At 37.4% G+C, this 19,890-nt stretch overlaps 1 protein-coding gene across 1 annotated transcript in view; it reads left to right on the forward strand.

Annotated features, from left to right (window-relative positions):
- LOC150103427 (RING finger and SPRY domain-containing protein 1-like) overlaps positions 1-19,890 on the forward strand; it is a 358,201-nt gene that overhangs the window by 317,147 nt on the left and 21,164 nt on the right. The window contains exon 15 of the mRNA XM_090397430.1: positions 18,088-18,179. Coding sequence (XP_090253556.1) covers positions 18,088-18,172 — 85 coding nt within the window. The 3' untranslated portion in view covers positions 18,173-18,179. The remainder of the gene's footprint in view (positions 1-18,087; positions 18,180-19,890) is intronic.

Below are 19,890 nucleotides of genomic sequence, written 5' to 3' on the forward strand. Positions count from 1 at the left end.
AACGTATTCTTCAGTAACCAAGTGATTTGATGAGCTGATTTGGCCACTTTTGCAATGTGTCCCCTAAATTTCAATTCCTTATCTACCAACACTCCTAAATCTCGTGCCTCATCAATTTCCTGGAGCATGATTCCACCAATGCAGTAAACTGCCGCCAATCTTTTCACCCCAAAATGCATAACCTTACATTTTGCCACATTAAACTGACATCCATTCTCCTTAGCCCAGACCTCCAATCTATCCAAATCATCCTGCAAAATTTTGACGTCATCTGCATTCACTATTGACCTACCCAACTTCGCATCATCCGCAAACAAATGAACTGTTTCTCTCAGATCCTTTCCTATATCATTTATGAACAAATTAAACAGCAGTGGTCCAAGAACAGATCCTTGTGGCACACCACTAGTCACAGGCCGTCTTGTGGACTCTACTCCCGAGTAAACCACTCTCCGATATCTCTCCGTCAACCACCCTCCTATCCATCTAACCAACCCTATGTCCATTCCCATATGCTGCAATTTACTGATTAGAATTCCATGTGGTATCCTGTCAAAGGCCTTGGCAAGGTCCAGTAGAATCACCGTAAACCCATTACCCTTATCCAGTTCAGCCGTCACTGTGTTATAATACGTGAGCAAGTTACTGAGGCATGACCTACCCTTCACAAAACCATGCTCTCCCCGATACAGTATCCCATTTTCTTCTATCCAATCTTGTATTTTCCTCTTGACTATTTTCTCTAAGACCTTGATAATGATTCCTGTTATGCTGATTGGCCGGTAATTTTCAACAGCAGCCTTGGAACCACCTTTGTGCAGTGGAACTATTTTCCCCTCTTTCCACCCCCTTGGGACTGACCCAGTCCTGAGGCTCAAATTAAACAAAATGGTCAAGGGCACTGACAATTCTTTGGCCGCTTCACTTACGACACGAGCTGGTTTACTATCCAATCCCACAGATGTATTGACATTGAGGTTCTGTAATAGACTAGTTACCTCTACTTCATTCATCACAATTCCAGTATAAGCTGTTGGTTCTTCCATTCCTGCAAAGTCACCACCTGGATGATATACTCTTGCAAAGTGCTCGCTCAGTAATTCCACAATATCGACTGATTTGGTTACCTCCCTACCCGCAGCATTTTTTAAGATCATTCTACCATGAGCATTTTTCCTTTTACTTGCAACATATTGAAAAAACTGTTTGGGATTCTCTTTAGCCTGCGTGGCCAATTTCCTTTCGTAATCTGCTTTTGCTTTTCTTACCACCCTGGCCTGAGCTTTATACTTTTCCTGCACCTGATGGTCACCCTTCTCCTTAAATTCCCTCCACAATTGTTTCTTTTTTTGCAGCTCAAGCTTAATAGTGTTATTCATCCATTTAACCCCTACTTGATTTATTATTCGGACTCTTGGTATACAGTCAACCATTGCCTCCTGCAAACAATTCTTAACCACCTCCCATGCACTATCAACATCCAGCCCTTGCAGTTTTACATGCCATGGCATTGAGCCAAGCACACACCTAAGCTTGTCATACTTACCAGCCCGGTAATTCCACATGTACCTTGTCTTAATTGTAAATTCGACTCCTTTAGCCACCTCCCAAGTCATGACCTTATGGTCACTCTCACCAATTGGTGGCAACATGGTCATGTTCGTTACAGCCACATTCTCAGTTGCAATTACTAGGTCCAGCACTCTCTGCCCCCTGGTATTTTCCAATACATGTTGCCATAGATAGTTGTCCCTTAATAACCGCATAAAATCCAATTCCTTCTTCCCATGTGCCCTCTCCTCTTTCCAGTCAATGTTACCATAATTGAAATCACCCATAATAATTACCCTCCTTCCACTCATTTCTTCTATTTGCTTATGCATACTATCCCCACCATCCACTCCATCACCCGGTCTATAGCAGCACCCAATTGTTCTGCTGGATTCTATCTCACACCAAACAGCCTCAAATGTGCTTTTTTCCCCATCATGCAGTTCAACTTCTATACTCCTTGGCTGAAGATCATCAGCTATCATCAATAACACTCCTCCCCCCTTTTTATTCACCCTGTCACTCCTGAACACGCTATACCCGTCGCATTCAATCCCACTAGCTTTATCATCTTCTGTCAACCATGTTTCACTAATACCGACAACCTGTGGCCTGGAAGTGCCAACCATGGCCAAAAACTCTTCTTTCTTGTTCCTAATATTCCTGGCATTAGTGTACATGAATCGCAGAAGCCCATTTGTCCCATCCTTACTTTGATGCCTTATACTAACTATCCCATTCTGATTTGTTGTCCATCGTACTCGCTCGGGCATAATATACTCATTCATATACTTAACTTCCCCCCTAAAGTCTGCATATCTACTCCCCCCCCTCCTTAATAAATCTAGTTTCTGTACATCCTGAGTCTGTACATCCACTTCCACATCATTCATCAACACTCTTTCAAGTCTCTGTACACCAACTCCATTCAAATGCAATCCATCCATCTTATATAAGTCCTTTCGCCCATCGAACTCATTCCACATATCCACAAATTCCACACCACTCTCTGTGCATAACCCACGCATAAAGTCATTGGCAATTATGGCCCTCCTTCTAAACACTTCACTGCCATACCGCGGTAAGATACTCACCATCCTAACTCTCTCACTCTTCTCTTTTGCTACCTCAAACAACTGCCTCACATCCTCTATCATTTCCATTTTGTCCTCTTTCAAATCATTCGTTCCTGCCACGATTATCATCTCTTTCACCCTCTGTTTTTGCAGTCGAATAGATTCGCTGACGTCCTTTATGTTCGCACCCGGCTGGTACGACTTCGTTAAACTCTCAATTATTACGCCTCTTAATAGCGAATCCCCATACAGCACTCGCTCCTTCATTTTATTGACGTTTGCGAACATTCTATTATTTGCCGTCACAGACTTCCGCCGGTTATTTGTCGGTACGTTCAACACACATTTTTCCATACGCTCCAGTTGTCTTTTAGCTCTGTGTATGGCACCATTCAAACGGGCAATTTCGCTACTCGCATTTATCTCACCATTTTCATTATCGATCAAATCATCCATTCTTTCTGTGTTTCTACCTTCATTTACATTTTCGGCGACGCTCTCACACCTATCTGGCACTACCACGCAATTCTCTAGCACACCGCCATTTTCTACATTCTGACTATCGTTCACTATATCGCTCTCGACACACGAATCACGCTTGAAGTCCTCATTCTCTTTACACTTTTTACACATATTAACTCCACTATCACTTTCTAACCAGACTCCCACCGCTCTTCGCAAGGCATACATCTCACAGACAGCACATTGCATAAATTCGTTTACATCAAAACTCTTAAACAAACATGGCGATCTGGCCGCCATTTTTTTCTTTATCGGTGCCATGTGTACGCTATCTTTTCTTAAAAATAATAATTAAAATAACAGAAAACACGCAAAAATTGTACAGACAAACCAAGAAACAAAAGCAAACAATACTACTTAAAATTCTAGTAAAATATCTAATGTTAACACAAAATAATACTAATCTTTTCAGGAGCTCTCGACAATGGACTAAGAGCAGCAACCTTGCTTGATTCCTTTTTGAATTTTTACCAGGTCTGACAGGAACCCATTAACTAAGAGGCAGATAGTTGAGTTTGTATAGGCTCCTTTGATAGCAGATAACAGCTTTTTATCCGTACAAGTTTGCTGGAGGATGTGAAACAGAGAGGGATTCTAGACATGAAATGCTTGAGTAAGCGCTACTGTTAACACTGCCATCGACTGCTTTTTTACAGTGTTATCAGTTTGTTAACAGAAACAGTTTAAATTCTACTGCTCAGTCTAGAACTCCATATGCCTGTGTGCTTTTAATTATATATTTTAATAAATAATTGGAAGTATTAATTAAAGTTATTTAGTTAATATAATAATATACTTTGTTCTTTCCTTAAAATTAACAGTTATGTATCACCAACATATAAGCTTATCTACAAGAATTATATATCTCATTCCCACTTTGAGCCAGTTATTGATAATGTGGAAAAAATCTTGTAGTCAGTATTAGATAAATAAATAGGTCTCCAACTGCTGATTAAGGTGTGATCTCTATCAGGTGTTTGAATGAGGACAGCATGGCTTGCTACAAATTCACTTGGTATGAGACCTGATGAGAGAAAGGAATTAAACAGTATAACTAGAATGGGAAGAATAAAATCCCAGGCCTCACTGTAAAGTTCTGTTCCCTAGACCATCAGGTCCTAGGGATTTTCTTGTATGGCATTCTTTATATGCTGTGGTAACTTGAGATGCTGTAATGGGTCTGTCAAATCCATCTTGGATATGAACAAGAAATCCATTAATGTTCCAAGAGTTATAATTTTCAACAGTACTTCAAACAGAGATGTAATGTTTTTGAAAGGAGTCAAGGATGTCTTGAATGGTGGACATGTCTTCACCATCAATGCAGAATTCAGTGAATTGTCTGTTGAAGAATGCAGCTGAAGGGCTATCTGCTAAGTGCTGCTGTATTCTTATCTTAAAATTTCTTTCTTCTACTTGTTTCTGCCTTTCCACTTCTATGTCTATGTCAATGTTTCTAATGATGATGATGTTGCTACATTCTATACCATTGTGTTGGTTTGTTACGAACCAGCTTCTCTCTTTATACAGTTAAACTTTTTTCTTTTGAGGAAAGCCTGTTCCTTGCCCCATTCCCTCATATTCTGTTTTGCTGCTTGTTTGAATTTTAACCACATATTCCAATTTGAACAGAGGGTCTGGAATGTGGTTGAAAAAATCAACGGAAAATTTGGTGGAAGTCTCCATGGTCCAGAACCGATTTCTTCTTGTTCCATGCAGTGGAACTTAAGTAGAACTGGATTATAATATGCCATGTTGATGCCAAGATGTTTTATCTGAATTATCATATTTATAAGGGATATAAGAAGAGAGATAAATTCAATCAATACAAGTACCAATAACTTGATTCATGTACGTGTGAGTCCTGGAGATTAGGATTACGAAACCTCCATATGTCTACTAGTTGAGCATTGTTGAGACATGTTTTTAACTGTGCATATTCCACTTTTACACTCCTGGGGGTGTCCTCCTATTTTGTCTGATGTGGGGGTTTTGGATACAATTCCAGTCTCCAGCTGCAATGATGTAAAGGGCACCATATAAATATGGCTCCAATTCCTGGAAGAATTTTCGTCTAACTGTTCCATTGGATGCAGCATAAACATTTATAAACCTTATTACACATCCACAGTATTTCCAGTCTATTGTTTCAAGTATTTCGAGATTCTCCCCACTGCGTTCCTTTGGATATTATAGAATGACCCATGGGGGGGGGGGGGAACAAGAATAAGAACTCCTACTCCAGCCCTGTTAAATCTTCGAAAGCTCTAATAAGAAAGAAATGGATATCTATATGTTAAAGTTCTATTGCATAAAATCTCCAGATTCTTACATCCATCAAAAACCTATACATCATCCCATGAAAAAAACCAGGTGTTTATGAGATTCATTGCTCTTGTGGCATGTGCTATGTAGGCCAGACTGGAAGGCGGGGGGGATCCGTATGTCTGAACACGTAAAAGACGAAAAAAGAAGACAACATAAATCAAGTTTGGTATTCCATAAAACTAACACAGGCTAACAAGTAGTTTGTTTGTAAACAAAAAAAAAAAAGCCTTATATCGATCATAATTGTTTTACAAGAAAGTTGAAGGAAACCTCTGAAATTATTATTATTTGACACCTCCAGGGAGTCCATAGACTCATCGAGGAGGGCACCTGCTGTACAACTCTGTCTCCACCAACTGACCGCAACTACACCAACGCAATCTACCGCCACCACCGGTAGTGATGGTAGAAATGCTGCGGATCCTCACACAATATAACACAAATCAAAGCTTAACTTACAATGACATGTGCATGGTACAAAAACGCTACAACAACTAGTATTTAGTCTAACGCGTATGTAGTAATTATTATTATTTTAATTTTTGGTTATTTATTTGTATGTATGTGCCAATTGTGAAGTTATGATGACTTATTTATCTAAAAACATATGTCTCAATACCGGAAGTTTTCTAAGAACTGCTGAACCACGTAACTTACGTAATTCATATACAAGGCACATTTTTAGCCTGTAAATATGTAATAATATTATCTTGAAACAAGATATCCCGTGAGAGGTCTTTCTCGAAAAACTAAAATGCATTATAAATAGACTGAGAAATTGTCTTACATTGTGAAGCAGCCTGGTTGGCCGAGTGGTTAGCTTATCCGCTCTCTAGCCAAAAGGGCTGCGGGTTCGAATTCCGCCGTGGGCATGGATGTTTGTAATTGTCTGCGAAAATACTAGTGGTTGGTGTAGATCGGTGGTGTTCAATATTTTTTACTACGCGAGCTACTACTACTTTTCTATAAAAAGTTATTCGGCGATCTACTCTCTTATATAGATCACGTTCCCCCCAACCTGATATCTGATTACGCACAAATAAACAACTAAAAAAATACACAACTAAAAACTTTATTTGTGTATTTAAAAATTTATCACTTTTAATTATTTTAATACAACAAAAAAAAAAATATACAGTAAAACTCCTTTCTTACACTTTTCAGGGGACTGATGGAAAAAAGTGCAAATAGCAAGAAATGTAAAAAAAAAAAAAAAAAAAACATTAAAAAAAGCGAAAAGATGATTTACTGCTAGTATGTGAGTCTACATACTAGATTACAAAATTTAATAACTGAAAATAAATGAATTTACAATGTATTTACATTTATCTATTTAAAAAATCTTTAATTGTTGGATGTTTTTTTTTTTTTTTTTTATTTCACTTAGCGCCAGATTGCTTTGCATTGACTTCAATGCTTGATATGCTTGACCTGTTTTTTACTATCGTGTTCAAAGTGGACACGGAGAGTCCAACGTCTTATGCTAAATGCACACGTGTTCCGGCATGCCAATTTACACGTCGCAGAATTGCCATCTTTTCTTCTACCGAAATACATTTTCTGTTCTTTTTTCCCATGTTACTAACATGGATAATCCACCACCGCAACTTGAAAGCAACTTTCACACGCTAAATTACGTTGCAGAAATTCTGCAATATCAATTCGTACTGTGATTGAAAAATCACGGTAACAGTGCTGCATGCGCGCAAGTCACCGTTATGGCGGAAACGAAACTACAGCCGAAAGCAACGCCACCTGAGAACAGAAATGCGCAGATTTCCGCTGAAATCGATTCGAAAATCGGTATTGCCATCGAGAAAAAAAAACGCAAATCACGGGAAATAACGTCTACATCAAGTTGTTAATGGGGAAAACAATACATCGTGAGAATAGGCTTTAAGGCGGGACCAATAGAAAATGACGTAAATAGCAGGAAAACGTAAATTGCGGGAACGTAAAAACGGGGTTTTACTGTATATTGGAATAAAATATTTATTTCTCTATTTTGGAAAACCAAAGTTAGAAAAACAACAGGTTGATTACAAACTCACAAGTTACAGGAAATGCTGGTTGATTAAAAAAAAAAAAAAAGTTAATGTGAAATTTGGCATTGTTTGGACCTCGCAATATTTTCATAGTCAAGTGGATATGAAGAAGTGGCCAATCGCAAACGATCATCCAAATGATCATTTGTAATTTGGTTTCTTAATTGATTTTTTATGACGGTCATATTTGAAAAAGCGGATTCTGACAAGTATGTCGATCCGAAACACAACAGAATTTTTCGCACAATATCAGTTAATATTGGGAATTTTTCGTGTGCATACTTCCAAATGACTTCATTGTTTATTGATTTTAAATGTAAACTATTCTGAATGTTTATTATCTCAAGTTCTACTTCAGCTTGGTTTATATCAAGCAGCCCACTAATTTTATTTGAAATTTCCGTGATCAAGTTTTCTGGAAATGGATTATTGATAAAAGATGCAATCATTTCAGTTTTATTAAAATCTTTAAATCATAAATTTGTTTCTTCCTCAACTAATTGTATTTCGCGAATAAATTCTTTTAAATCATAGCGAAGCATTTCTTGATTTTGTTCAAAAAATTTTAATAAATATGGGAGATGTCTAAATTCGCGGTCATTTATATTTTTCTTTAATAAAGGTAAATATTGTTGGAAAGTTTTTATTGAACTTAACATGTCAATTAAATTTTTATCTCTACCTTGTAACTCTAAATTTAAATTGCTTAATTTCGTACAGAAATCTGCTAAAAATAAGTGTAACAACCATCTTTTATCACTCAATTGTGGATAAATATCTCCTTTTTCATCAAGAAAATTTTTATATCGTTAATTAATACAAGAAATCTTTCAAAAAATTGACTTCTGCTGAGCCAGCGAACATTATTGTATAACCGAAGTTCCCTATCCATCTGCCCCTGTAATTTAAATAACCGCCGTTGCAGGGCTTTTCTTGGAACAGAATTTACAATGTTAAATGTAATATCCAAAACATCTTTTGTGTTTAATCTTTTACTACACAGTACTTGTTGGTGAATAATACAGTGGTACGTTAAAAAATCTGGATATTTGTCATCGTTTTTACATAATGAAATGAAGCTTGATTTATTACCTATCATTGCAGGAGCACGATCAGTAGTAATAGACACAAGTTTAAAAAGCGGAAATTTGTTGTTTCACAAATTCATCAAATGCCGAAAAAATATCTTCTCCCCTAGTCCTTCCCAATAATGGTATAATTTTCAAAAGTACTTTACTTGAATAATCTTGAAATACCATGCGAATAAATACCATTAACTGAGCAATATCAGTGAAGTCGTTTGATTCATCAAATTGTAATGAAAACGCACCACACTGGTGAATGTCTGACATTAACCTGGCCTGGAAACTTTTCTCAGGCAATTGGAACTATTCCTTTTGGCAATTTGAAACCTTGTCTGCGGCCTAGAAGTAGTCTCTCTCTAGCGACGTCGCGAACCGAGAAGCTCCTTTCTGGAAGCGGGAAACTCCTCTCTCAAGCAACGTAGATCCGGGCAGTCTCTCTGACGGCCACTCTGGACCGGACGGCATCCTCTCTGACAGCAATTCCTGGAACCGGGACCCCTTCTGCTTGCTTCAGTCCCTTTTTATTAGGCCTCCTCTGAGACCTCGCATGAAGTTTGGCAACTCCCAAAGAATCGGTATGAGTCTTTCATCTTAGGTTTCAAGTTCAGCACGCCTTTTGTTCTCCTCTGCTTTCTTTTGATTATAAGTTGCCGGCCATCGGAAAGTTGTTTGAACTCTTTCTGACTGACTTCGAAGATGTTTACATTTAAAGCCTGCAAGCCTTTCTCATACATACAAGTTTCAATAAATCTTTCTAATGCCGCCAAGTACAGCTCGGCGACAAAAACATTGCCTTTGTTTTTAACACTAACATATTCTTATTAAAGCGGTATATACAGTTAGCTTCAAAAGTGTTATTTACAAAAACATCTAATACAAACTATACCGAGACAAACAAAGTTTATTTTTTTACAATATTCACATGGGACTTAACCTAAGTAAAAATCGATGTACTGTGCTTTGGAATATTTAAGCTACAATCGAGTTTATGTTTTCGGTTTTAATTAAATTTGTAAGTAAGGAGGAATACACAAGAGATCGACCAAAAATCGCTCTGCGATCGACGGGTTGAACACCCCTGGTGTAGATGATGATGATGGTAGTTGTGGTTCGTTGTAGTTTGAGGATTTTAGTGGTGGGGACGAAAAGTTGTAGAGTCGCCCTCCCTCGATTGAATCCTTTTTTTTTTGCCGGTCTGGTTGGCCGAGTGGTTAGCATATCCGTTCTCCAGCCAAAAGGCTTCGGCTTCGAATTCCGCCATAAGTATGGGTGTTTGTGGTTATGAAAATACTAGTGGTGGTGGGCAGCAGATGGCGTTGTTGTAGATAATGCGGTTCGCTGTAGTTGGTGGATTGAGTAGTGGAGTTGTAGAGTGGGCGCCCTCCCTCGATGAGTCTTTGGACTCCTTGGAAGTGTGACGTAATAATAGTTGTGAACGTTCATGTTCAGAGGCGCAGGAAAGCTATGGCATTCAGGCAGTCGCCAAAGGCGCCAGTTTCGGGATATTTTAACATTTGTAGAAATTATCCCATTGAAAAAAAAAAAAAAAAAAAAAAACGCGTTATATTACGAAAGCGTTTGTTTTTCGAAAATAATATATGTATTAATATATGGTGTTTCAAAATTATGTAGTCTTTTAGAGCCTTTGTAGCTCAGTGGATGTGGCGTTTGCCAACCACGGCGCTTGGCCGCACGAAGGAAGACTTGGTTTCGAGTCTAGTCGGCGACTAGAGGAAATTTTTCTAAGCCTTTTTTCGACCGGTTCCCGAGTTAGTCGATCTCTGGCACGGGCAAGCAGGTTTTTCCTCCCGGAAACTCGGGTTTTTCGTCCTGTAAACTCAAGAAAATCGACCGTAGAACCCACATTATTTCAGACATTAAATATATTGTGTTAGGGTCAGGGACCACGAGATGGCGGCACATTTGAGCCGTCTCTCTTCACTGAGTACCGCTTAATTAGTGATAGCCTTGGGCCATCTATCTCTGATTGGTACCAGTGGAGATTGAACTGCCCACTCAGTCTCCAAAAGTTAGATAGGGCTAAATGGCCTCGCCTACTCCCCGTATACGGGAATAAAAAGGCGTTAGCTGATTTTTTTTTTTTTTTTTTATATTTGAACAACATACACGATTTCAGTTTACTTTATCACATTTTAAAGCCAAGTGATAGATTTTTTTTCCCCTCAAAATAAATTTAGTTTAAATGTCTGAAATGCTCACCATCAGCATCAATACATGAGCGACATCTCTCAACTGATGTACAAACTGAAAAACATATGGCAAGCGAAATCTTTTATGCATTCTGTTGTATTATCATTCACATTTTCTCCAATCTTTGCAGCTGTAAACACGATTTTTCCATAATCCTCCCCACAGAAAAAAAGGGGTGAGATCGAGATATTGGGATTATCTCTAGAATATTTTTATTATTATTATATAATAATCGCCGAACGCGTGCCTTTGAATACCTTCCAAGGTCTGATTTTTTTTTTCGTGAGTATACTCTGTGTTTTCTCCAAAAGTATAGAAGACCCTTTTTCTTCAGTAAACCAACAATGACCTCCAACGCCTACTTAGACATGTTAGAACACTGTCTATCCACAATTGGAAAAACTGCAACCATGTATCATCTTTCAGCAAGATGGCGCACCTCTACATTGGGCGTTGATCGTCCGTGAGTCTGAATAAGACGTTCCCAAACAGGTGAATTGGCTTAGTTCGCCAAACATCACACCCTGTGATCGCTTTCTTTGGAGATTCGTCAGTGATCGTGTGTACAACGCTTGGTGACAGACGTTGAAGATCTGAAGGCGAGAATCACAACTACTATTGAAAGCATTGAAGTGGATACGTTGCAATGTACATGGCAGCATCTGGATTAATATCCTGGGGTGAGAGTTTATTTTTCACTTGGTTAGACCATATTGAGTTTAGTTTAATCCTTTATCCAAGTGTGAGCAAACAAAGTTTGCACCTGAAAGTGTCTTCAGGACTGGGGTAAGGTAGTACAACACCAGGCAACTCGTTGCAAAGGTGGAGAAAGCTCTCATCATTCCTATCTCAGTATCTCCCATAATGCAAAGCACATCTCCTTGCGGATATGTGTAATGCTATGCTTGGTGTTGCACCACCTTAGCTCAAGGAGATGTGCTTTGCATTATGGGAGATACTGAGATAGGAATGATGAGAGCCTACTCCACCTTTGCAACGAGTTTCCTGGTGTTGTACTACCTTACCCCAGTCCTGAAGACACTTTCAGGTGCAAACTTTGTTTGCTCACACTTGGATAAAGGATTAAACTAAACTCATATCATTAATGTCCTGGGTGTTTACAAATCGCTAATAGTGCTCATATTGAATATTTGTGACTTGTTGCTTTAATAATAATAAAAATTTGGGTTTTCTGTGTCAAAATTTTCTTGGTAATTCTATGTTTTAGTAAAAATCTCATTTAGCATCAAAGTTATAAAGATAGTTTTCGTACACCGTTTCTGTGTGTCCATATACGAGAGGTTGGTTGATCAACCTATAGTGCATTAGTACTGTATTGGGTTGGGAAAGGAGGGGAATATACACATGAACATGCGCTTTTTTTGTGTGTATGTGGTAAAACATTTTCTTGATTGATGCATGATGTCAGTGGTACTTGGGATGTTACAGCAGATTATTTATAATCCTTCCTCAATTGTCATTATTGTTTAAACATAGACACAAGTTATGATGTTAGTATAATACTTTCTAGCAATTTATTTACATACTGTATAATGACAAAGATATATTTAGGTTAGGCAACAGTTCATCCCCAAATTGTTTATTCAGAAGTAACCACCTTCAGGATGATGTATTAGCAGTACCGTCGACAGGGTGTAGTATAGAGGCAGCTGCCTCATGGCGCGGCTTAATAAGGGCGCTCGTTCAGCCATATTGCGGTAGGCGCCGTCGCTACGCTAACAACGTAGCAAGTGCGGAAAGAAGTTTTTTCAAACTAATTTAAAATTATTGACGAAGAACAATGACCAAGAAAGATTGGTTGGTCAAGCAGCTATATCGATAGAGGCCCGACAGCTTATAATTTAAATTCAGAAGAGCTTTTAAACAGTAACACAATAACAGTTTTATTGTGCGCAGTGCCGGATTTACGTATAAGCTAAAAAAGCTACAGCTTAGGGCCTCAGCAAATCTAAACCCGACCCTGATTTTGCGATATCCCCGTAGAGCAAACATTTAATTAATATTATGTAATCGTTTTGCGTAACGTTTCTCTTGTAATAAAAACAAAATAGTAATTGGAGATGTTCTTATATTTTTGTTTTATAATCCATCAGGGGTGATATTTAATTGTTTGTCTCAGGGCGCGATCTAATCTGGCGACGGTGTCCTGTGTATTAGTGCATTTAGAGAAAATAATACCAACGAAACACCTTGCGTAGAGAGAGAGAGAAGGTCGCCATTCATATTTTGAATATTAAATACTACTAATGGCAGTGGAATAATTGATTGCGATGTATATACATATCGCATATCCCGAAACTGGCGACTGCCTCAATGCCATAGCTTTCCTGCACCTCTGAACATGAACGTTCACGACTATTATTACGTCACACCTCCAAGGAGTCCAAAGACTCATCGAGGGAGGGCACCCACTCTACAACTCCGCATATACATATATATGCGGTATAGTCAATCAGTCCTAAGTCAGAAATCACTATATGAATCCTAAGAATATGTTAAAAATGAACATAACTGAATGCTGAAATGTGTGGATTTCTTTTTAATACAATACGCAGATCGTAACGTAAAATTACGGTATACAGTGCTGTACTGTAATAAATAATGAAACATGAATGTGTGCAATGCTTTGTACATTTACTACTAAAATAATCAGCTGAAAACACCAGCAAGTGTAATTCTTCATACTATTGATTTATTAATTGGACAATTCATCAGAAGAGGCAGGGAAGGAAGAGGATCAGGTAATCAACGGTCTTGAAATTCAGGAATTGCAACAAAGTGCACCAGATGCATAATTTATGGAAGTCTAGGCTCATTTTCAGAAGTGAAGCGACAGCTTTGGAGTGGATTTCTTTAAAAAGGTGTGCATTATGTCCAACTTAAATATGTGTGAATTATCTGTAACAAGCCATTGCAGTTTACATCATTCAGTCTGTCTACGATGCTGATTCTCTGCATTCTGGGGGTCTTTGAACAATCGAGTTACCTTAACAGAGGCAAATGCCTCTGCCAATTTTTTTCACTGTAACTTTGTGGGGAGTCGATTTCTTCATGTTCTTTTTCTTCTGTAGATTTTGTGCCTCTGGCTCTGTCCATATTTTCAATGTCAATCTTTAACTCGAACTCTTTAGCTAGCAGCGCTATATTGTAACCAACCTCTTGAAGCCTTTCCTTTATAAAGTCCTGTTTAATGTTTGAACATATTTCGGCAGCTTCATTCAAACGCTTTTCTCGCACCCCATGCTGCACTACATTCTTTGTACAATGCAAGATATATCTTTCCAAAAGTCTCTGAGGGTTTTCTTACTATATAAACTTCTGTTTGTTTTGCTTTGTAAAATACAATAGCTTAGTAATTTTACTTTGCAAATCATCAAATTGAAATGCTGTCGGCCTTGTAAATTTAAGGAAAGCGATTTATATTCTCTTTAATTAGTTCGATTTAGTGTTGCAAATTTCAAGTCATGAATTTATTCGTGACTCATGGTCCCAGTTTTAAATACTTAAATCCAAATAATGTGCGAATTAACTTATAAATGCGGTTTATAAAATGTCACCTGGGGTGCATTCCCCCCCCCCCCGTGATCTTAAAATTGTGTAACAAGAATTCGGTTTTTATTTAACACGGCTTTAGGCAGAATAAATAAAATGTCTGTTGTGTCTTGTAATGATTTTGCGGAATCGTGAATTTTGCACGAAAAGTTGATTCTCCACTATTATAACTAATTGCATTAAATACTGAAATAGATTGAAATCTTAATATTCATACTTTACTGGCTGAATGTTTGCCATATTGTGACCTGTAAAATACTGCGGAAACGAATGGTACAGGACTAATGAAAAAGATCGTCCAAGAAATATTTGGGTTCAGCACCCTGATTGAGGACGAAAGAAGGTTTTGAGAATCATTAGGAAGAAGTTATCACGCACGACCCTCCTTACTTTAGCAACTTTTAGAAAACTTCCGAGAGTAAAATACTTCCGCCTTTGCATAAACTTCCGGTAGTTGTGTTTAACAGCCGTCTGGCCTTTCCGAGCGGTAGCAGTATAGTTCGGATGTAAAGAGAAGAAAAAAAATCGCCGCTCCCCAGTCTTCCTTCATTCTTTTCACTCAGGATAACGCGATAAAAAGACGATAAAAAATCATCGCTAGATAATGAAAAACAAGACTAAAGCTAGGAATGGCAAGTCCTTCATTGTAGCAAGGTCACTCAGCTTCAACCGCTGTATAAAAAAACAAGACTCGGGGAGGGAAAAGAATTATTGTCTGCTGGGAATGAAGCTTATTGTCCTCACCCTACTACTGAAAAGCAAAAAGAAATGGGTCGTGCCTCTTTCCACTTCCCCCGTGGGTCAGGGGGACACCGCGATAACGGTCGTGGTTTGCACAGATGGCGGCCACCTGGCTTTAGTTTCCTAGGGGATAGCTAGAACTTCTCTGTTGCTAAAATGGCCTGCCAGGAGAGGGAGGGAAATAAAGCAAATTTAATTTTGCGCATTTATTCCACAAGTGTACATGTATGGATTCAACATAAAAGTGATTATAAATCACTTCCTTGATATCTTTTTTTGCAACGAAAATATTTTGAGTTAATCCTAGAACATTAGTGTAATCTGTGCCAATACCACCAGGGGCCACTTGTCAGAATTACTACGTGGGGGGGGGTATATTTAAAATAATAGTAATAAACATACAATTTATCTCCTGCTTCCCTCACACATTTTTACAGTGTTTGGCATACACAGGCTGTCCTTAATGCAATAGGTAGTTGTAATTGGTGTCTCTCTTTTGTGAAGGACATATGGAATATCTTAACCTTTTTAGGGGTCAGTAAAGTGGTGGATATCTATCAACCCCTGGGGGTTGATGTGGCTATCCAAGGGGTCAATAAATATCTAGGGATTAAAAGGAGGTCAATAAACACCTAAAACGATTTTGAGTAACACCTAGTAAACATGCAACTATTCATCAAACACATCCTTCTCATTACCCATTCCAAGTAAATCAATAAATTGTAAGTACACTTTTAATGTTCTTTATAAATTTCTTTAAGTATTTTCTTTAAATATTTCTTATCAAGCAGCAGTAATGAAGTAAAAGGGTGAAGGAATTATTATTGTTTTTAAATTGAGAAATTTATTATTGATAGCATTTATTCATTTATTTAACATGGAGGTCGATGAGGGATCAGTGATTCCATGAAGGGGTCAATGGTCTAAAAATTTTGCCAACCCCAGTTTTAGAGAGTAGGTTGACATTTTGATGATGGTGTACTTTAATTTCCTGATGAAGTTTTTAAATTTCTCCAACCATATCAAAGCCTGGAATGGTAAAGTGGTATATACAGAACCTTAATGACAAACTCATCAAAATGATTGCTGAAATGTTTCATATTGCAGATTTTTATTCTTCATTTTAATTCATTATTTATTCTTTTCATTATATGTTTATAAATTGTTAATAATTATTTCATTTTTAAATATATATATATATATATATATATATATATATATATATTTATAAAGAGATTTAATGACTAAAACCGAGAATAATTGTAAGGCTTTAAGGCTTCAATGTTCCTGAATGTGTGTGTGTGTATATATATATATATATAATTAATTTTTTTAACTTGGGGATACTGTATATTAGGGTTACCAAGTAATTTTATAAGCGGTTATTTAACTCCTATATCCCCAAGTATGCAAACAATTAAGTTTGCGCCTAAAACATAATTCAAGTCTAAAGATGGTACAACACCAGGGCAACTCATTGTAAAGGTGGGTAAAGCTCTGGTCACTATTTTCCCACCTTTACAATGAGTTGCCCTGGTGTTATACCATCTTTAGACTTGAATTATGTTTCAGGCACAAACTTAATTGTTTGCATACTTGGGATTAGGAGTTAAATAACCAAGCTTATAAAATTACTTGGTAACCCTAATATATATATATATATATATCCTTTCCTTGTGCATAACTTTATCTTAAATTCTGCTCATATACATATGACAGTGATATACCATTTACTTGAAGTTTCCAGGTAGAATAGGCATACAGTTTTCATTTGGTCATCTGGGTGAAATAATATATATATATATATATATATACCAAATTGCAAAGTACTATAAATGCCTGTAATCTGCTATGAAGCATAAAAAGACAAAACTGATAAATATACTGCATTGATAATGTATAAATTTGAACTATGTTGCTTTAATATATATATATATATATATATATATGTATATACTTGAGACACTAGAAAACAGTATATATAAACTGCTATAAGTATCTGTAGAAAAATGTGTCAGATGACTTAGCATCTTAATTGTAAATCTTTAATGTTTAATATTATATTGGTTCTACCATTCGTTCTATTAAATCTCACTTAATTGAACATTATTGAGATTGTAATATTCCTGTAGATAGTCAGATATGAAGAAAGAAAAAACATACTGAAAACAACAAAAATGCCCCTACTGAAATATCTTTGTATGCAATACAATCTTAAATACCCCTGAAATTGAAAAGGCCATCATTCTTGATTTCCAAGAAACTGAATTCAAATTATATTGTTCTGAATCATTAGCAATAGGAATTACCCGGTATGCCCATAAACACAAAAATACCCTATTTATATTCTCCCTTGCTGCCAATTAAACAAAATAAATTATTCCCCTATACTCTCAAACCAGCCCAATTCCATAATACTCTCGAACCAACCAAGCTTGCATATAACACATTTCACAAAAAATTACGTGGCTGACTTGCAGTTAGTTTTTGGCTTTTCTCATCTGATGACATTTTAGTGAAATAGCCAGCACCCATGTATATAACATGTTTTTTATCCTCAGTTCTTTCAAATCCAAAATTTGCAGAATTGATCTTTTCAGTATTAATTTTTTTCATCATTGATTTTTTACATTTTTTTTAATCTGAATGTATTTTCTGCACTCAGTTATTGCAAGTTTTTACCTTCATGACTTTTACACAGATATGTAAATTAATATCCTTCAATTGAAACCTTGTTAAAATTAACATTTAAGCCTAGTTGTTAAAATGGGACTGCATTTAATAACACATTTTTATGAACTATATCCCATTTCCTTCATTGGATTTACAGCAGATTGCATTTTATTTGACATTATTCTGTAGTGAAAAATTCTTTTTTTAGATATATTAGAATGTTAAAATATAAATAGTGGGAAGGGAAAAAAAAACAACTAAAAAAACGTTTTCTGTTACCAGAGGCTTTTGTACTCGATGTGCCTTGCAACTGGAAATGTGCCCTATGTGTCGCAGTGAAATCAAGGAAAGAGCTGAAGCAACTTGATATTCAGGTAGCTATTCCATTAGTTTATTTTCACTTTGCTTCTAAATTCATATTAACTTTAGTAAGAATTCAAAAGCAAATGATTTTGAATTCTTTTTATTTTGATTTTTAGTAGTTTTATACTGTTATGTTTATTATAAAAATCAGAAAAAATCAGCTAACGCCTTTTTATTCCCCGTATACGGGGAGTAGGCGAGGCCATTTAGCCCTATCTAACTTTTGGAGACTGAGTGGGCAGTTCAATCTCCACTGGTACCAATCAGAGATAGATGGCCCAAGGCTATCATTAATTAAGCGGTACTCAGTGAAGAGAGACGGCTCAAATGTGCTGCCATCTCGTGGTCCCTAAACCTAACACAATATATTTAATGTCTGAAATAATGTGGGTTCTACGGTCGATTTTCTTGAGTTTACAGGACGAAAAACCCGAGTTTCCGGGAGGAAAAACCTGCTTGCCCGTGCCAGAGATCGACTAACTCGGGAACCGGTCGAAAAAAGGCTTAGAAAAATTTCCTCTAGTCGCCGACTAGACTCGAAACCAAGTCTTTCTTCGTGCGGCCAAGTGCGGTGGTTGGCAAACGCCACATCCACTGAGCTACACAATTATATTGTTGAAGAATTATTGAAAAATACTTTGACAAGCAGAGCCAAGCAAGTTATTGTACCTCTGTACTGAGCCTTGATAAGACCTCATCTCGACTACTGTGCCCAGATTTGGTCACCGGTTCCTTCTTGATGGGGAGAAGGTGGAGAGGATCCAGAGTCAAGTGACTAAGATGATAGCAGGTCTATGGAATAAACCATATGAGAACAGGTTGAAGATTTGTAGGTTGCAGAAATTAGTTGATAGGCGGAAAAGGGGAGATATGATTGAGATATTCAAATTGCTAAAGGGTTTCTATAGGATTAATTCAGAGGATATTTTTGAGATCAGGACTGGTGGTGGGAGAATTAGGGTGACACCGATGGAAGCTGGGCAAGAGTGTGGTTAGCAAGGATGTTAGAGCTGGGTTCTTTACTTTTAGAGTAGTAAATGAGTGGAATTAGCTGCCAGAGTCTGTTGTGGGTGCTAGGACGGTGAGTGAGTTCAAGGCAAGGTATGATAGATACTGTGAGAATGTCGTATAGTTGTGTGGACATGATGTTTAGTGCCTTCCTCGATGAGTCTAAGGACTCCCTGGAGTCGCCCGTAATAATAATAATAATATATGTACATATATATACGGAGGCTGTTCAATAAGTTATAAGACTATATTTATACAGAAAACAGATTACCTTTAATCGTCATCAATTACATGGTCTTTTTCGAAGTAACTACCGTGAGACATGATGCATTTGTCCCAACGTTACGTCCACTTCTTAAACACATGTGAAAGTCCGTTTTTTGAGAGTTCTTTCAAACTGCCTCTGCAGCTTTTACACATGCTTTGTTGCTTTCGAAATGGCGGCCTCTTAGTGGTTTCTTGAGCTGAGGAAACAGCCAGAAATCGCATGGTGCAAAATCAGGACTGTATGGAGGGTGTGGTAGGATATCTATGTTGTTCTTCTGCAAAACGTCCACTACGCCACCAGCAATATGTGGCCTTGCATTATCGTGGTGCAATAAGAAGCCATTCTTCAGCAATGGACGCTTCCTTTTGACGTGCTGTACCATTGTCCGTAAAACATCCGCATAGTATGAGCCATTTACAGTATTCCCGGGTTCTACAGCGTGTTGG

The sequence above is a fragment of the Typopeltis vanoorti genome, chromosome 9 (assembly GCF_054136105.1).
Source record: "Typopeltis vanoorti isolate ZY-2024b chromosome 9, IOZ_Tvanoo_1.0, whole genome shotgun sequence".
Classification (NCBI taxonomy): domain Eukaryota; kingdom Metazoa; phylum Arthropoda; class Arachnida; order Uropygi; family Thelyphonidae; genus Typopeltis; species Typopeltis vanoorti.